The sequence below is a fragment of the Dendrobates tinctorius genome, unplaced genomic scaffold (genome assembly GCF_039654945.1).
Source record: "Dendrobates tinctorius isolate UK_male_01 unplaced genomic scaffold, ASM3965494v1 ptg000241l, whole genome shotgun sequence".
NCBI lineage: Eukaryota > Metazoa > Chordata > Amphibia > Anura > Dendrobatidae > Dendrobates > Dendrobates tinctorius.
The window spans coordinates 2,592,366-2,608,980 of record NW_027361908.1 but is presented as its reverse complement, the minus strand read 5'-3'; the positions used below and the strand labels follow the sequence as shown (position 1 = coordinate 2,608,980).

General features: G+C 42.1%; 1 protein-coding gene across 3 annotated transcripts in view; it reads right to left on the bottom strand.

Moving 5' to 3' along the window:
• The window catches only part of GFRA3 (GDNF family receptor alpha 3), a 199,240-nt gene that overhangs the window by 31,104 nt on the left and 151,521 nt on the right, over positions 1–16,615 (bottom strand). For all 3 annotated transcript variants that reach the window (XM_073556911.1, XM_073556910.1, XM_073556909.1), the window contains exons 2-3: positions 9,794–10,057; positions 3,603–3,692 (exon numbers count right to left, since the gene is read on the bottom strand). In XM_073556911.1, coding sequence (XP_073413012.1) covers positions 3,603–3,692; positions 9,794–10,057 — 354 coding nt within the window. The remainder of the gene's footprint in view (positions 1–3,602; positions 3,693–9,793; positions 10,058–16,615) is intronic.

Here is a 16,615-nt window from a genome sequence, read left to right as displayed (position 1 = left end):
TTAAGAGTTTTGCTTTGGGTTGCATGATTTCTATTTAAGCCCTTGGGTGATACAAGAGGTAAAAAATGTTTTGAATTGTATGGTCCAAAAATCTTTAATTAAGGGTACTCATATAAAGATGAACTGACCAGTCATTGTCTAATCAGATTATGAGAAGAATGTAGGACGGGAGAAACTGGGAGAAGTTAGACTAGCAAAGTGGTGTTCTAGGCTTTCCTAAAAAAATGTGCTTTTAGGGCATGCTTAAAACTTTGGACACTGATTGACTGTGGTAGCACATTGCATTTGGATAATGGAGGATGTTAATTTTAGAGCATTATCTGAATGGATATCATGTGTAGATAGAGATGAGGGAGGAAATGTAGGGTGATTCAGCATTGTGGTGAGCTTTGTAGGTGAGAGTGATAAGTTTATTCGTTATCCTGAATCGGATGGGAAACCAGTGCAATGACTGGCACAGGGCGGAGTGGTCGGTGTAGCAGCATAAATAAGAGCATAGTTACTGCATTCAAGACAGATTGTGTAATGAAACCGATGGAGTCACTGGCGCAGTCTAGGGGGCGCTATCAAGGGGCACGTGAACGAGCACAGGGAGTGGAGGAACAAGGCACGCAGTGCGCAAGGACCTGAGACTAAGCAGTGAGTACAGAACCTGGAACTAAGCAGTCATGTGACAGGGGAGGTGGAGTCACCGCGCATGAGGAAAGGGAAGGCAGCTGAATGCGCGGAGTACAGGGTACAGAGAGTTAACGTAGTCAAAGGAGAGCCGAGGGTCAAATGCCAGACGAGAGCGTGGTACCTAGCGATAAGACAGTAAACAGAGACGAGCCAAGGGGTCAGCTAACCTGGAAGGACAGAGCAGTACAAAGCAGGATACAGAGGCAAAAATCAAGGGACAACCAGGTCATACACAGCAAAGCACACACGCACAGAGGCACAACGTTTACGGACGAGTAACCTGGGTCAGCAACCACAAACAGAGTATACGGAAGTATCACCGACACCAAATCCAGAAACTACCAGCATTAAATAGCCGCCCCAGAACCAAAGGGAGGCGAACTAGAATTAGCCTTGATATGTCCAGGATGGAGGCGGAACCATCCTGTCAGGAGTCATGACAGAATGGATAGGAGAGAATTTAGTGAGAAGAATAACAATTAGTAGTAAGTACTAGTCAATAAGAGAATGAGTCAGAGGGACAGTAAAGGTACTGTCACACTTAGCGATGTACCAGCGATCCCGACCAGCGATATGACGCGGTCAGGATCGCTGGTACATCGCTAAATGGTCGCTTGTGAGCTGCCACACAGGCAGATCTCATCAGCGACATCGCAGCGGTCGGGGGGTCGCTACTTACCTGTCACACTAGGTGATCCTGCGTCCTCCCGCCCGGCTCCACGCTCGTCTCTCCACAGGAAGCGCCGCAGGAAGCTGATGACGAGAAAAAGTCCTGAACGTTCTCGCGCAATCAGCGATAACCAGCGGGGGAGCGGGTCGTAGGTAAGTATCAGACACAGCGATGTTGCTAGCAATATCGCTATAACGTCACAAGTTATAGCGATATTGCTAGCGATATGGCTTAGTGCGACAGTACCTTAAGACTTTTTTTGAAGTTTTAGTAGCAAAAAAAGGGTGGATTCTGGCAATTTTTTGAAGTGCAAGTAAAATGGTGCAAGTAATTGGATACAGAGAGCGAAGGAAGGATCTGAGTGAAATATAACCCTAAGACTACAATTGTGTCTAGGAGTAGTACTACACATGGAAATGGAAATATCAGGCTTAAGCATATTAGTAGAGGAAGGAAACACAAGAAGTTAAATTTTGGAATAATTCAGTTTCAGGTATAGAGGACATGATGTTAGAAAAAGCAGAAGTACAATCACTGGTATATTCACGTGTATTAGATGGTTGGTACTAGTAAAAATTTCTTTCCAGCAAAGTGAGTAAGGATAAAACTGACCATTATGAGATCAAAACTCATCTTTTTCAAGAAGTCTCCTGACCTTTTACATACTGAGGCTCAATATGCAGCTATCACCCTTGACTGATTTGGATGAAGTGGAATCTTCTTTTTTCACTCAAGCAAAATACAGATTTTAGAAAAAAATGTTGTCCTGCCAGAATATATCCTATTATAAAGGATAGAACAGTGTACACAAATCTATGTTCAAATAAAACCAACAATTATAATTATAAGCATGCTTACCATTAAAAAGAACATAAGAAAACATTAATCTCATTGTCAGAATTTAGGTTATTTTTAAAGCCCCTTAGGCTCAGATAAGGACATATGGTTTCCATGTGATTTTTATTGTAATGTGCAACATCTTCTATGTAGAACAAAAGTACAATGACCCAGATCAGGAAATTAGGGATGAATGGTCCTGGTGGAATAGCACCATGTGTGAAAACACACAAGTCAAGCACAAAACATGGTCAAGTAATGGATACAGATGTTATTCGTCCAAACAGCCTCTAGATATGTAGCTGACAATATTTGTGAAGAATTCACAAGGTCTTGGGTTATGTGTACATAAGAAATATCTTGTAATCTCTACGCTAACAACTTGGTTCTTCAATGTGATGTTAAAACTGAACCAGGAGATCAGATTCTTATAAGATGTATGAGTGTATGAGGGTCTCATATCCCAATAATAAATCTCTTTCATCTTGAGTCCCTAATTTAGCATGCCCTATATACGTATTGGAACAGGAGATATCGGGTTAATATGTGTGCTATTTCCACGGTAGGTTGATTGTTTGATGAACTTTATTATTGTTTTTGCTTCGAAAGTCTGTGTGAACACTACTGTACGTTGGTGGAGAAAGGACATTTCCTTATTTAGAATTTGGGGCGCATTTGTTTTGCTCAGTTTTTAGGCGTAAAGCGTTATTTCTGTGGTAATAATGACTAGGCGATATGATTTTACAGGTGGGTACGATTACAGCTTACAAACTAAACTTGCCCAGCTTTGATCTGTGACGCCATCTGTTGAGATTTGTAGCTTTTTTTACTTTTCCATATTTTTTTTCAATAGATAGTGTTGGATAAGGGAAGCACTTGTGTGTTGAAATTTTTATTGATATCATTTTGGTATATACATGACATTTTGACAGTTTTTTATTGTATTTCCTACAGGAAGTGAGTGGATTTGAAAAGCAGCAATTCTGGTGTTATATTTTCAGCATGTAACGTATGGTTTCCATAATTTTATAATTTCATAAGTTGGATTTATTTGGACACAGGTATAATAAATATGGCTATTTTTGAATGTCTTTATTTTTCATGGAGTAAAAATTGGTAATTTGAACTTTTATATGTTCAATTTATTATTTGAAATATTTTTTATTTTATGTTTTACTTTAATTTTTAACCCTTTTTGTAAACTTGAAATTACAATCGAGCGATAGTTTAATTGGCAGCAGAGACAAGGGGTTAATGCGACTGCAGACTGCCGAATCATGACATGTTGTCACGATTCCCCAGCATTTCCCTTGCTCGTCAGCTACCATGTGACCAAAGTCAAGACAACCCCTCTAAGATATCTATAGCCAGAAAAAGCAAGGCAGACACCTGGAAGCAATATGCAATAAATATTTACCAGAGGGGACAGTTAAGAGTTGCATGAACTTCGTTTCTTCTTTGGTTTCTAACTCGTCTGAGTATGGAGAGTCATAGGAAACGAGATTACCTGGATAAAAAAAATAACAGAACAGCAAATAGTGAATTACGTTACATGGTGTTTAATATTATTAATATATAATATATTATTATTATAATAATAGCTCAGGTCATTGATCTAAATATGCAGCTTGCAACATTCAGGAACATTGCAAACTTAGAGAGGAGTTTCGAGCGGACTGAGGATGTTCTGACTGGGGTTGGTAGCTGGGTCCCAGCTAAGGCTTAGGCACACGGAGTATTTAACGTGCTGGCATCCCTACATCCGTTTTGAAGCAGAAGACGCTTCGGAAAAATGCTGGAGTATTGTTCCATAATTGTTTTTTCTGACCTCTGTCTGAATGTCTTCTGTGGAGGCTTTAGTACAGAAGAAAGGACAGATCACTTCTTTTAGCCGCTTCATGGCTTCTAATAGCCTGAAGTGGTTAAGTTACGAAAGACGGAACATGTGCACAGCAAGTCGTTTTGACACTACAGTGTACATAATTCTTTTTGGAGTTTTTTTTTTAGTGCTCTTTCAGGCGAAATCCATCTGAAAAAGAAGGTAAAAACTCACCAATTATTCAACGTGTGCGTAAGCGGCTTAGATGATGGAGCAAGATGAAAGGGCTTGTGGTCATGAAGAACTTAGCTGAAATCTCTGTTGGTTACAGGTTCCACAGTAGGGACAGGATGCACCTCAATGCAGAGGGTACAGCTGTGCTGAGGAAGTGGTTAAAATCTCATAATGCTCCATGATACACTATTGCATCATGTAATGTGTCAGGGTGTTTGGTGCAGGTTCAGGAGCTGAGTCCGCTACTCAGAACTCCTCAGTTGTAGGCACTACATTTAAAAAAAAACTGAAAAACTGCAAATAATGTTCTATGAGGAATGATTAACCCCTTTTCCCTCCAAGACTGTTTGCACCTTTATGACCAGGCCAAATTTTACAGTTCTGACCCATATAGAAAAATTTTTATTAAAAAAATTAACAAAAAAAGAACAAATATTTGGTCGTATTGCATCCATAATGACTCGACCTATAAAACTGTCCCACAAATTAACCACTTTAGTGAACACTGCAAAAAAAAAGACAAAAAAAATGATGCTTTATGATCATACCGCCCAACAAAAAGTTGAATAAAACACAATCAAAAGATGTAAAAAAAAAAATGGTATGGCTGAAAACGTCATCTTGTCCTTGCAAAAAACAAGCTGCCATACAGCTCAATCAGCGAAAAAAATAAAAAAGTTATAGCTCTCAGAATATACCAATGCAAAAATAATTATTTTTTCTATAAAATAGTTTTATTGAATAAACACAAAAAAACTATATAAATGTGGTATTGCTGTAGTCGCACTGACCCAAAGAATAAAGCTGCCTCATCAATTTTACGACGATGAAACGACATAAAAAAACTCCAAAAAACAATTCCTGAATTGCTGGTGTTCATTCATTCTGCCTCCAAAAAATTAGAATAGAAAGCGATCAAAAATGTTATGTGCCCGAAAATGGTACCAATAAAATGTCAAGTTGTCACGCAAAAAACAAACCACAGCATAGCTCTGTCAGTAGAAATATGGAAAAATTATAGCTCTCAAAATATGGCAATGCAAAAACTTGTTTTTCCAAAAAAAGCGTTTTTAGTGTGTGACAGCAGCCAAACATTAAAAAAAATATATAATACTGGTATTGCTGTAACCACACAGACCCGGCAAATAAAATAGTCTAATCACTTATACCGCACTAGGAATGGCATAAAAAATAAATAAAATCAATTCTTCACCTGCTGTTAATTTGTTCATTCTGCCTCCCAAAGACCGCAGTAAGGCTCTGCTTACATTTATCCTGCGCACTGTGCTGAGGGCTTACACCAGGGTTTCCGTTTAAATCTTTGAAATATGTGATTCAGACGGAATCCCAAGTGGAAGACGCAGTCTGGCCTGTGATCCAGCAGTGTCCGTCTCTTCAGGGTGTATAAAAATGTGGTCCACCACAGTTTTGTGGACTTCTGAAAAGAAGGACATTGCTGAACAGAGCTAACTCTGCTGCCTCATTATAGTGAATGCATCCTTCTGGGGTTTCATCTGAATCATGTCATAGATTTAGATGTAAACCCCAAAGTAACTGCTCAGCATAGAGCACAGGATAAATGTGATCCCAAATGTTATGCTAAATGTTCCCAATAAAATCTTCAGCTCAATCTATTAAAAAGCTCTCTCTCAGGTGCATCATCTGTCAAAAGAAATATTGGGGGCTTCCACAGTACTTGTAGCACAGAGGCCCTGGAAAAGCAAAATAGCTCCTCGTTCCTCGCCCCCACTCCCTCTAAGAAATTCAGCAAATTCTGCGCTCTCAATTCTAAATGCCCCACTCCCTTCTGAACTCCACAGTGTGCCTAAACCACATTTACCATCTACGTGTTTGGCATTTCTGTAGTGATAAGAGCCCTCCTAATATACTGGTGCATGTATCCAGATGCATGGGCTGGGCAAAAGTACTGGACACTACAGCGTACTGGTCACTACAGGGTACTGTAGGGTACTGGTCACTACAACAACAGTTTGCAATTTTCACTCTGCAACATCCACTGCTGCTTGTTTCTGGAAAACACCCATTGAGTCAAAATCATCACTGCACCTATTGATAAATTCCCATAGGGGTATAATTTCCAAAATGGGGTCAATTGAAGGGGGGATTCTGCTATTCTAGCACTTAGGTGCTCTGTATATGGAATCCGCAAACTATTTTAAGGAAATCTGCACTCCAGGAAGCAGAGAGGGCAATGTCCATCCCGAGTCTTGCCATGTGGCTAAGCAGTACTGTACAGTCACATATGGGGTATTTTTACCTTCATCAGAAATTGTAGGACAAATTTTGGTGCCATTTTTACTCATTTCCTAGTCTGAAAATGTAAAATTTCAGGCTAAGACAAAAGTTTGGTGGTAAAAATGCCCAATGGTATAACATACAGTAGTTAACAAGGCCAAAAAAAGACATTTGTCCATCCAGTTCAGCCTATATTCCGTCAGAATAAATCCCCAAATCTACGCCCTTCTAAAGAACCATAGTAACATAGTTGGAAAGGCTGAAAAAAGACAGGTGTCTTAAAATTGGTGTATAAAATTGTGACCCACCTGTGGTGTCAACATGATCACTACACCCCTAGATGGATTAATAACAGGTGTAGTTTGTAAAATTTCTTATTGGGGATTCTGCTGTTCTGGCAGCTCAGGGGCTCTACCAATGTGACATGACACCCTCAATCCAGTCCAGCAAAATCTGAACTCCAATATGGCACATCTTCCCTTCTGAGTTTTGCACTGTGCCTCAAAAGTAGTTTTTGACCACATATGGGGTATCGGAGTACTTAGTAGAAATTTCAAACCACATTTTGGGTTTTATTTTTTCTTGCTACCCTTGTGAAAAAAAATGGCTAAAATAACATTTTTGTGTGAAAAATGTGATTTTTTATTTTTTATTTTCACGGCTCTATATTATAAACTTCTGTGAAGCACCTGGTGGTTCAAAGTGCTCACCATACAGCTACAGTAGATACATTCCTTGAGGGATCCAGTTTTCAAAATGGGGTCACTTGTGGGAGGTTTCCACAGTTTAAGCACATTGGAGGCTCTATAAACGCGACTTGACACCTGCAGACCATTCCATCAAAGTTTGCGTTTCAAAAAGTTACTCCTTTCTTTCTGAGCCCTGCTGTGCGCCTAAACAGTCGTTTCCCCTAAATATGGGGTATATGCTTACTCAGGAGAAATTGCACAACAAATTTTGGGGTTCACTTTCTCCTGTTACCTTGTGAAAATAAAAAAAATTGTAACTAAATTAAAATTTTTGTGGGAAAAATGTTATTTTTTTCATTTTTATGTTATAAACTTCTGTGAAGTTCAAGGTGTTCACCACATATCTAGATACGCTCCCTGAGGAGTCACTTGTGGGCGGTTTCCACTCTTTAGGCACATGAGGAGCTCTTCAAATGCGCATGGCGTCCACTAATTATTCCAGCAAATTTTGCATTCAAAAAGTCAAATGGCGCTCCTTCCCTTCCAAATCCTACCATGTGCCCATCAGTTTTCCCCCCACATATGGGGTATCGACTTACTCAGGAGAAATTACACAACAAATTGTATAGTGCAATTTGTTCTGTCACCCTTGTAGGGAAGTGGACCTATGGACCTGTCTGAAGAAGAACAGTAAATGTAAGATGTGCAGTAAATATGCTTGATGTGAACTGGTATATACGTATGGGGAAACAGCTAGAATTAGGAAGAGATGGTGCAGGACCGGGTTTTGGCCACTAGGGGGAGACAAAGAATAGCAGCAGAGGGAGACGGTGCAGTACTGAAGTTTGGCCACTAGAGGGAGACAAAAGAAAGCAGGGAAAGGACTTAACAGCAGCTAATGCTTAAGAAACCACATAGTCATGATGGGCGGAGTTACGGGGGCTAAGGAGGGGAATTTCCAGGCAGGGGAATAAAAAGGGAGAGAGCCCCAGGTAAGCCAATCCAGGAGGAGGCATTCAGCGTAGGAAGAAGGACAAGCTCCAGAAGGGACTGGAAGGAGAGACAGTCAGGGGGTGGCCCTGACAGGATAGCCGCAGGACAGAGCACGCTCGGGGGTACCAGACAGATGGACTCTGTCAGGGGAAGCACTGTGGTGGTAGGCCTAAGGCAGCCACAGTGAAAGAACCGCGAGGGACGTCACTTTCAGGGAAAGCAGTAGGTGAAAGGTACCCGGACCGTGCGTAGGAGCTGTCGTGTTGCTGCCGTGTTGCTGTGGTCGTCGGGAGGACGGCCAATAAAGAGGAACCTGTTTGAATGCACGTCGGTCTCTGTCTCCAGTCTGTTTGCAGCAAAAAGGGACCACCCCTCAGTCGGCACACGTGCCTACACCCTTATGAAAATTCACCTTTTGGAAATATTTTTGGGGAAAATGTGATATTTTTTTTTTTATTTTCACGGCTCAATGTTATAAACTTCTGTGAAGCACCTGAGGGTTCAAGGTTCTCACCTCACATCTAGATAAATTCCCTGAGGAGTCTAGTTTCTAAAATGGTGGGTGATTTTCACTGTTTAGGCACATCAGGGGCTCTCCAAACACAGGAGCTCTATTCTGAACCCTGTTGTGTACCCAAACAGTGGTTTTCCCACATATGGGGTATCGGTATGCTCAGGAGAAATTGCACAACAAATTTTGGAGTCTATTTTTTAGTGTTACCCTTGTGAAAATAAAAAAAAATGAATCTTAAGTAAAATTTATGTGAAAAAAAGTTAAATGTTCATTTTTTTTTTCCACAATCCAAAAATTTCTGTGAAGCACCTGAAGGGTTAATAAACTTGTTGAATCTGGTTTTGAGCACCTTGCGGGGTGCAGTTTTTAGAATGTTTTAACTTTTCACTATTTTCTGTCATTTAGACCGCTCAAAGGCACTTCAAATGTGAGGTGGTCCGTAAAAAACTTTTAACCCTTACAACTTCCTAACAAAAAAATTATGTTTAAAAAATTGTACTGATGTAAAGTAGACGTGTGGAAAATAGTATTTATTAACTATTTTGTGTGACGTGACTGTGATTCAAGAGCATAAAAATAATTTTTTTTAAAAAATGCTAAATTTTCTAAATTTTAGCCACATTTCCATTTTTTTTCCACAAACAAACCCAAGTCACATCAAAGAAATTTTGCCATGAAGTACAATATGTCAATAAAAAAAATCTCAGAATCAGTGGAATCTGTTTAATGGAGTAATAACCTCATAAAGTGACATTGGTCAGAATTGTAAAATTTGGCGTGGTCATGAAGTTGCAAACAGCCTTGGGGGGGTAAAGCGGTTAATACCTAATAATATGCAATAATAAATAAATTGAATAATACCCAATAATTTGTTATAAAATACATAGAATGCAAAAACCTGCTTTAACAATTGGTTATTATCTGATAACATTCACTTTAAGAGTACAGAAAAAGATTGATTTCATTGTACAGAATAGAAAAACCACTACATTATTACTAGTAATAGGCTCTTAGTATGAAAATCATCAAAATATGTCTGTTCTATGAGTCACTACTACATGCTATCTTTTCACGTCACTTGGAAGGTTGCGTAAAATGCTTACCAGGCATGTAGGCAGGATGCACAGTCCAATAAATGCTCAAACATAGCTCCTCCTTCTTCATACGATGATGACATTTGCAATGGATGATGGGAGTCTGAGAAATTAGCTGAGATGCCTCTTGACATTCAGGTGTATTTAGAAGGTACGCTCCACTGGGTACAGAGCAATTTTTTAACACATGGTAGGTGTTATTGCACAGACTATCATTCTTACAAAGGAACTCTGCGAATATGCAGTCATTGTGTTCCACGGACAAAGTGAAAGCTGAAGAGAAATAAGAAAAATCACATATCAGATGACAATATGTACCGTACTTTATGGCTACCTTTGCTAATATACAGCACCTGTTGAACACATAACGGCTATGTCCACCTTTGCAAACCAATTTTTTTTATTGTTCAAAATGCGTCAACCTCTCCCAACTGATCTGTAAGGTTTGCTGCAAGGGAGAAAGTGTCTTACCTTCCTGTGCATGCACAGACATGTTATAACTCTGGAAGGGGAAGCACAATTTGAAGGGGTTGACTAATCCTGAGAAAATTTCAGCAGGCACTGTGCAACTTGCTGAATCCTACGACTTTGTAATGTACAAAAGTTAGGATTTGACTCTGCTACTCAGTTCCAAGGGTGATCACATGCAGTCAGGTGTTGACTAGAGTCTTAGCAACAACTTACAGCATTCTTTAGGGAGAAGTGGCTGTGACTCAAGTTGGCAAGTAATCACAACTATGGAAATCACATATGTACAGTCATGTGACAACAGGTGGAACCAGCTAGAAGAGCCAAATCCCAACAGTGTGAACATTACACACTATTAGGATTCAGCAAGCTGCTGGGCTTGCAAAATATTTCTTCACAAGTGGGCAACCACTTTATTGTACGTGACATGACTGTTAATTTTAAGACCTATAAAAAATTCCCAACCCTTATAACCTAAATAATTCTTTCTGACTAACTGTTAGCCTAATGTTAACTTATTTATAAATACCATTGTTAGTACAACCACTCATAAGAGAATGATGAACAATGTCAAATTTTCATTATTATTAATAAGGTTCGGATGGACTAGAAATCTGAAAAATTCCACTCTTCCACCAAAAAATAGCTTTATTAAAGCATTTCCCAACCAGAGTGATGCGAACCCTGGGGTTCCATGGAACCAGTAAAAGGTTGTTGCATTTTTCAGTCAGCAATGAGCCTTTGCTCAGCGGCATAGCAAGAGTCCTATGGTCTTTGGAGCTAAATTTTGACCCCTCAGGGCAAAATTTGAACCTGGGCCAAAAAACTTGGCCCATCCTGTCAAGCCCCCCAACAGCATGTTTCTCAGAAGAGTGGTTCAAGCAGTATTGCTAGACTGTGTGTTAACCCCCATAAGAATTAAGACAAATAAAGTTTATAAATCTGACAGAAAAAACACGGTAATAAGTATTTTCTAATACTTCTAAATAATAAAGTAATATAATAATTGAATAACAAATATTATCCCCATAACTATTACTAAGCAAAGTCCACTATAGCAAGATCAATATTATCAACAATACCATACACAAGAACAAGTCCTATATATTACCACCAAATAGTGACCAAATAATATCACAGAACAGATTATTAATAAAAAATACTTTACTAACATTAATAATAATAATCTTTATTTTTATATAGCGCTAACATATTCCGCAGCGCTTTACAGTTTTGCACACATTTTCATCACTGTCCCCGATGGGGCTCACAATCTAAATTCCCTATCAGTATGTCTTTAGAATGTGGGAGGAAACCGGAGTGCCCGGAGGAAACCCACGCAAACACGGGGAGAACATACAAACTCCTTGCAGATGTTGTCCTTGGTGGGATTCGAACCCAGGAATGTGTTTTACATCTGTTGAACATATATCAATATATTCCACTATACAGACATTGTAAGTGGGTAATACTAATGTTAGGGCAGCACGGTGGCTCAGTGGTTAGCGCTGCAGCCTTGCAGCGCTAACCACTGAGCCACCGTGCTGCCCTAACATTAGTATTACCCACTTACAATGTCTGTATAGTGGAATATATTGATATATGTTCAACAGATGTAAAACACATGCCGATGTCCCTGCACGGTTCCCCCTTGTCCTTCGTGCAGGATGACAACATACTCACTGCCACAGCTGTGCGGTCAGCTCTCCGTTTCTTGGCATTTCCTCATTCCCGGTTTCCTGCTCAGTGTACGCTTCCCTGCAGCGCACCTAGTGTGCGTGTGTGCCCCTGTTCTTAAAGGTGCCCCCAGCCAATATCGGAGAGGCATATAATATAAAAGGCCCCCTCTCCAGTACGGAGATGCCTAAGCAATGTGGTCCCATTAGTATTTGTGCAACTAGCGTGTTGCCAGGTCCCTGTCCCTGTCCCTGAATCCCCTGATCCTTGAGTGGTCAGGGCCTATACCTGAATCCTCCCTGGTCCTTGTGCGGCTAAAGCTTGAACCCAAACCCCTGGTCCTTGTGTGGCCAAATCTGAACCTGAAACCACATCTGGCGGCACGTGAATGCAAGACTGTACTGGCAGTATTTGAACCTAAAACCGTTCCGTCAGTACCAAAACCAGTCAAAGCCTGTTCCAGGATCTGAATCCAGCCCTGTCTGTGACTCGGTATCAGTATCCATTATGTTTCAGGATCCACAACCTGTGCAGTCTGAACAGAGTCCATATCCTGTCTTGCCAAGTTACTCCGAGTCCAGTCTTTTTCAGTATACCTGAGCCTTGGGGTAAGAAACTGCAGTACCTGGAACAAACTTGGAGTGGTACCTGATAGCTTCCTGAAGCTGAAGCCTAAGGCCTCTTTCACACATCAGGTTTTCGCCGTCAGGCACGATCCGGCACTTTTGACAAAAACCGGATCCGGCGAAATGCAATGCCGGATCCGGTTTCCCCCCCATTGACTTGCATTAGAGCCGGATCGAGCCGGATGGCCATGCGTTTCATCCGGTTTTCGCCGGATCCGGCAATGTGTCGCGATCCTGCATCTGGAAAAAACGGCTACTGTAACGTTTTTTGTCTCCGGCGAAAAAGCCGGACACGCCGGATCCGGCGTGTCCAGCTTTTTCACACAATGAAAGCCTATGAGCGCCGCAATGCGCCGGATCCGTTTTTTTTGGTCTGAGCATGCTCAGTAGCTCTGCCCACAAGACACATATATAAAAGCATGACAGTGGGACCCTCAGCCACACCCAACATGCCACCCAAGACAGCAACCAGGCGAAGGAGAAGGCAGGAGACCAATGCAGCAGCACCATCAGCACCACCACCACCCCAAATGGAGCAGCATGCTGAACAACAGGAGGGGAGTCCAGCAGCAGATGTGAGACGGTAATTATCAAATCCCCCATTCCTCGAAACTAGGGCTATGGAATATCAAGATATTCATTGGCCCTTTGTTTCTCTTTATTCAACAGCCGCCCAAGAGATGCAGCAGCAGCAACAGTGGCAGCACTGGCAGCAGCAGTAACACCACCCACAGGCATGGAGTCTGGCCAGCAGGAAGACGGCACATCTTCTTCTGGGAGCCCTCCCTCGCATCGTCAGCGTTTGACGGTAAGTTTTTATTTCCAAAATCCATCATCTCTGTAATGTATGTCTATTCATTGCCTTTTATTTCAAAACAGGAATCACAAGCTGAAGAGGAGCTCCCAGAAGAAGAAGGAAGGGGTGGACAGACACCTGGAGTGGGCTCACAATTGGTAAGTTTTTTGCATCAAACGCAGAAACACAACATCACACTACACACAACACATAGAAAACAATGTTCTGCAGACCACATACAGCAAACAAATGCCTACATCCAAACACATACATTTTTTTCTTTTCTTCTCTAGTCTTCCCAATCTGGTGCTCGGCCAAGAGGTCCTCGCAGTGCCTCCCAGGGTCGTCGGCGACAGCAACGCGGCGGTCACCAGCGTGTAAGTATAATATTTAAGTGAAATTTTGGTACACTTTTTATTTCATGTCTTAAGTGTGGTGACTAATTTTGCTATTTTTCTCTTTTACTTTAACAGCCATCACAGCGTGCTCCCGACTCAGACGGTGAGGATGGAGGAATTGATGTGGACCACCTCATCGATCTCGTCAGAGAAAGGGAGCCGCTATGGAATATGGCTGACCGCCGCCATGCTGACCTGATCGTTACCCGACGACTCTGGGAGGAAATCTGTTCGCTCCTTGTGGACCGCTGGGAGGACCTTGATGCTCGGGCCCAGATTAAAGAGCGTAAGTATATACAGTACCGGTTGCTTGATGTAAACCAGTGTTTCCCGAACTCCAGTCCTCTTGGTCCCCACGGATCATGTGTTCAGGATTTCTATTTACTATGGAAATCCTGAAAACATGACCCCTGGGGACCATGAGGACTGGAGTTTGGGAAAAACTGATGTTGTATACTAACCACTTTGTCCTTTCTCGTTTCAGGGGACAGAATTGTGAAGCGGTGGCGGTCTGTGAGGGATCGTTTCAAGAAGGAGTTCAATAAAGAGATGCGGGCCCCGAGTGGATCTGGAGGACGCAGGAGCAAGTACAAGTACACACAAGCCCTGTCGTTCCTCCGGGATACAATGGTCACCAGAAGGTAAATATTACACACCACATGTGAAAAAAAATGTTTAGATGTAACAATTTTTTTTCAGCCAGGGCCATGCCATGTCACTATTTTAATTGTTTTTTTTTCTCTTTATTCCACAGCACGGTGAGCAGCACTCGGGAGCCTGCACGATTGGACCCTTCTGAGGCGATCCCTGAGGAGACCGGCACCGAGGGACACTTCGACCGCCCCGGTACATCTGCACCTTCCCAGCCTTCCCACACATTCGACCCATCTGTCCCATCCACCAGCACAGGAGCATCGTGACCGCCTACATTACATGAAGCTGCTGGTGAGGAGATCGCTTTCCCTTTGCCCCACCCTTCTGCCCTTGCCACCTCTAGTACACCTGCGGGTACTGGGTGGCAGCGGCAGAGGGGTCAGGAAAAGACTTATGCGCCAGAGTTCTTGCATCTGAATGCATCTTTCCAGAACTGTCTAAAAGTCTTGTCAGAGCAAATCTCCGCAGGCTTTCAGCAGATCAACTCCAGCATTCTGGAGGTGAAGACACTTCTGCAAACCATGCATTCAGAAGCAAGATCTTCACCAAACCACATCTTTTTCAGGTCTGTTGTGGAGCGCATGGAAACGCTTTCTCCTACCCAGCAGATGCATGTAATGCATTCATGCCACGGTGCTCTCCGGCACGTTACCTCCCAACCTCCTCCTCCCACCCCAGTAGTTCCTCCACCTGCACCCCCTCCAGCCACTTTCCATCCTCCCCCTCCTATTACATACCATCCACCTCCCCAGCACAAGCCACCTCCCCAGTACCAGCAACCTCCCCAGTACCAGCAACCTCCCCAATATCAGCAACCTCCCCAGTAGCAGCAACCTCCCCAGTACCAGACATCTCCCCACTTCCAGCAACCTGCCCCGTACCAAACTCCTTCCCCGTACCAAACTCCTTCCCCATACAACTTGCCATCAACATCATCTGCTCCTACAGTCCCTGCCCAACCCTTCACTCCACCGCCCACCACCTCTTCTGCCTCCCACATGTCCACCCATTCTGTAGCTTTTTCCACACCTTCACCTCTAACTGTTCCTTCCCCACCACGATCCCAGTCCTCTCTCCACACTCCCAGTGTCGAAGTGTCCCGCAGCCCCTCCAGCAGTATTTCCACCCCACACTACACAGATTTATAATGTGTTTTTTAATAAAAATGTCCATTGGGTTTAAAACCTTTATTAAAAAAGTTTTTTGCACATTAAAAACATTTTACAAAAAAAAAAATATTTTAAATAAAAGTTAAATTATCGTTTCACAATGGTTGTCTGTCATTTCTTTCTGCGGCGAACTATGTTTAAAAAAAAGGTTAAATACAGGGTATTTCAAAGGTAAAAAGGTATTCAAAACCAGGTATATAACTGTGGGTAAATTTTAGCTTTTTGCCACAGTTGTGTTCCTGGTTGTGTTTGAAGCAAAGTATTTCACCTAAAAAGTTGTGTTTATTGTTGGTGATTTCCTAACAATGTACACAACTTTTGTTAAAAGGTGAAATACTTTGCATAAAACACAACCAGGTACACACCTGTGGCCTAAAGCTAAAAATAGTAAGACCATGACAAGATAGCCAACTTTGGTTGGCAAAGGTATATACTGTTAGTACAGAAGGTACACAAGTTTGGTTAAGGGCACAAATCTTTCACACTCTGTCATCCTGCCAGTGTACTCTGCCTTGAGGTGACATAAAGTATAGTGCAAAATTGTCCCTCATTACTGAAACCGTCACAGAACTTCTAGTGGTAATGTCATGGTAATCTTGCAAGGTGGTTTCTTCAGAGGTGTCCTCAATGGAAATGGGTTCCTTGCAGATAACAAAATTGTGGAGTACCACGCAAGCTTTGATCACCTCGTCCACAGTTTCTGTCTTGAGGTTGATCGCAGTCAACAGGACCCGCCATTTGGCTGTCAGAATACCAAAGGTACATTCAACCATTCTTCTTGCTCTTGTGAGGCGGTAATTAAAAATGCGTTTTGTTCTTGACAATCCTCTGCTACCGTATGGTTTCAAAAGGTGTTCTGACAGCTGGAAGGCTTCATCCCCTACACAGACAAATGGCATAGGTGGACCAGATGTTTGCGGCAGCAGTCTAGGGGGTGGGAACTGGAAGGTGTTTCCATACAGTTTACGCCCCATGGCAGACAGTTTGAAAACTTGAGAGTCATTGGAGCAGCCATAGGCCCCAATATCAACAGCAATAAATTT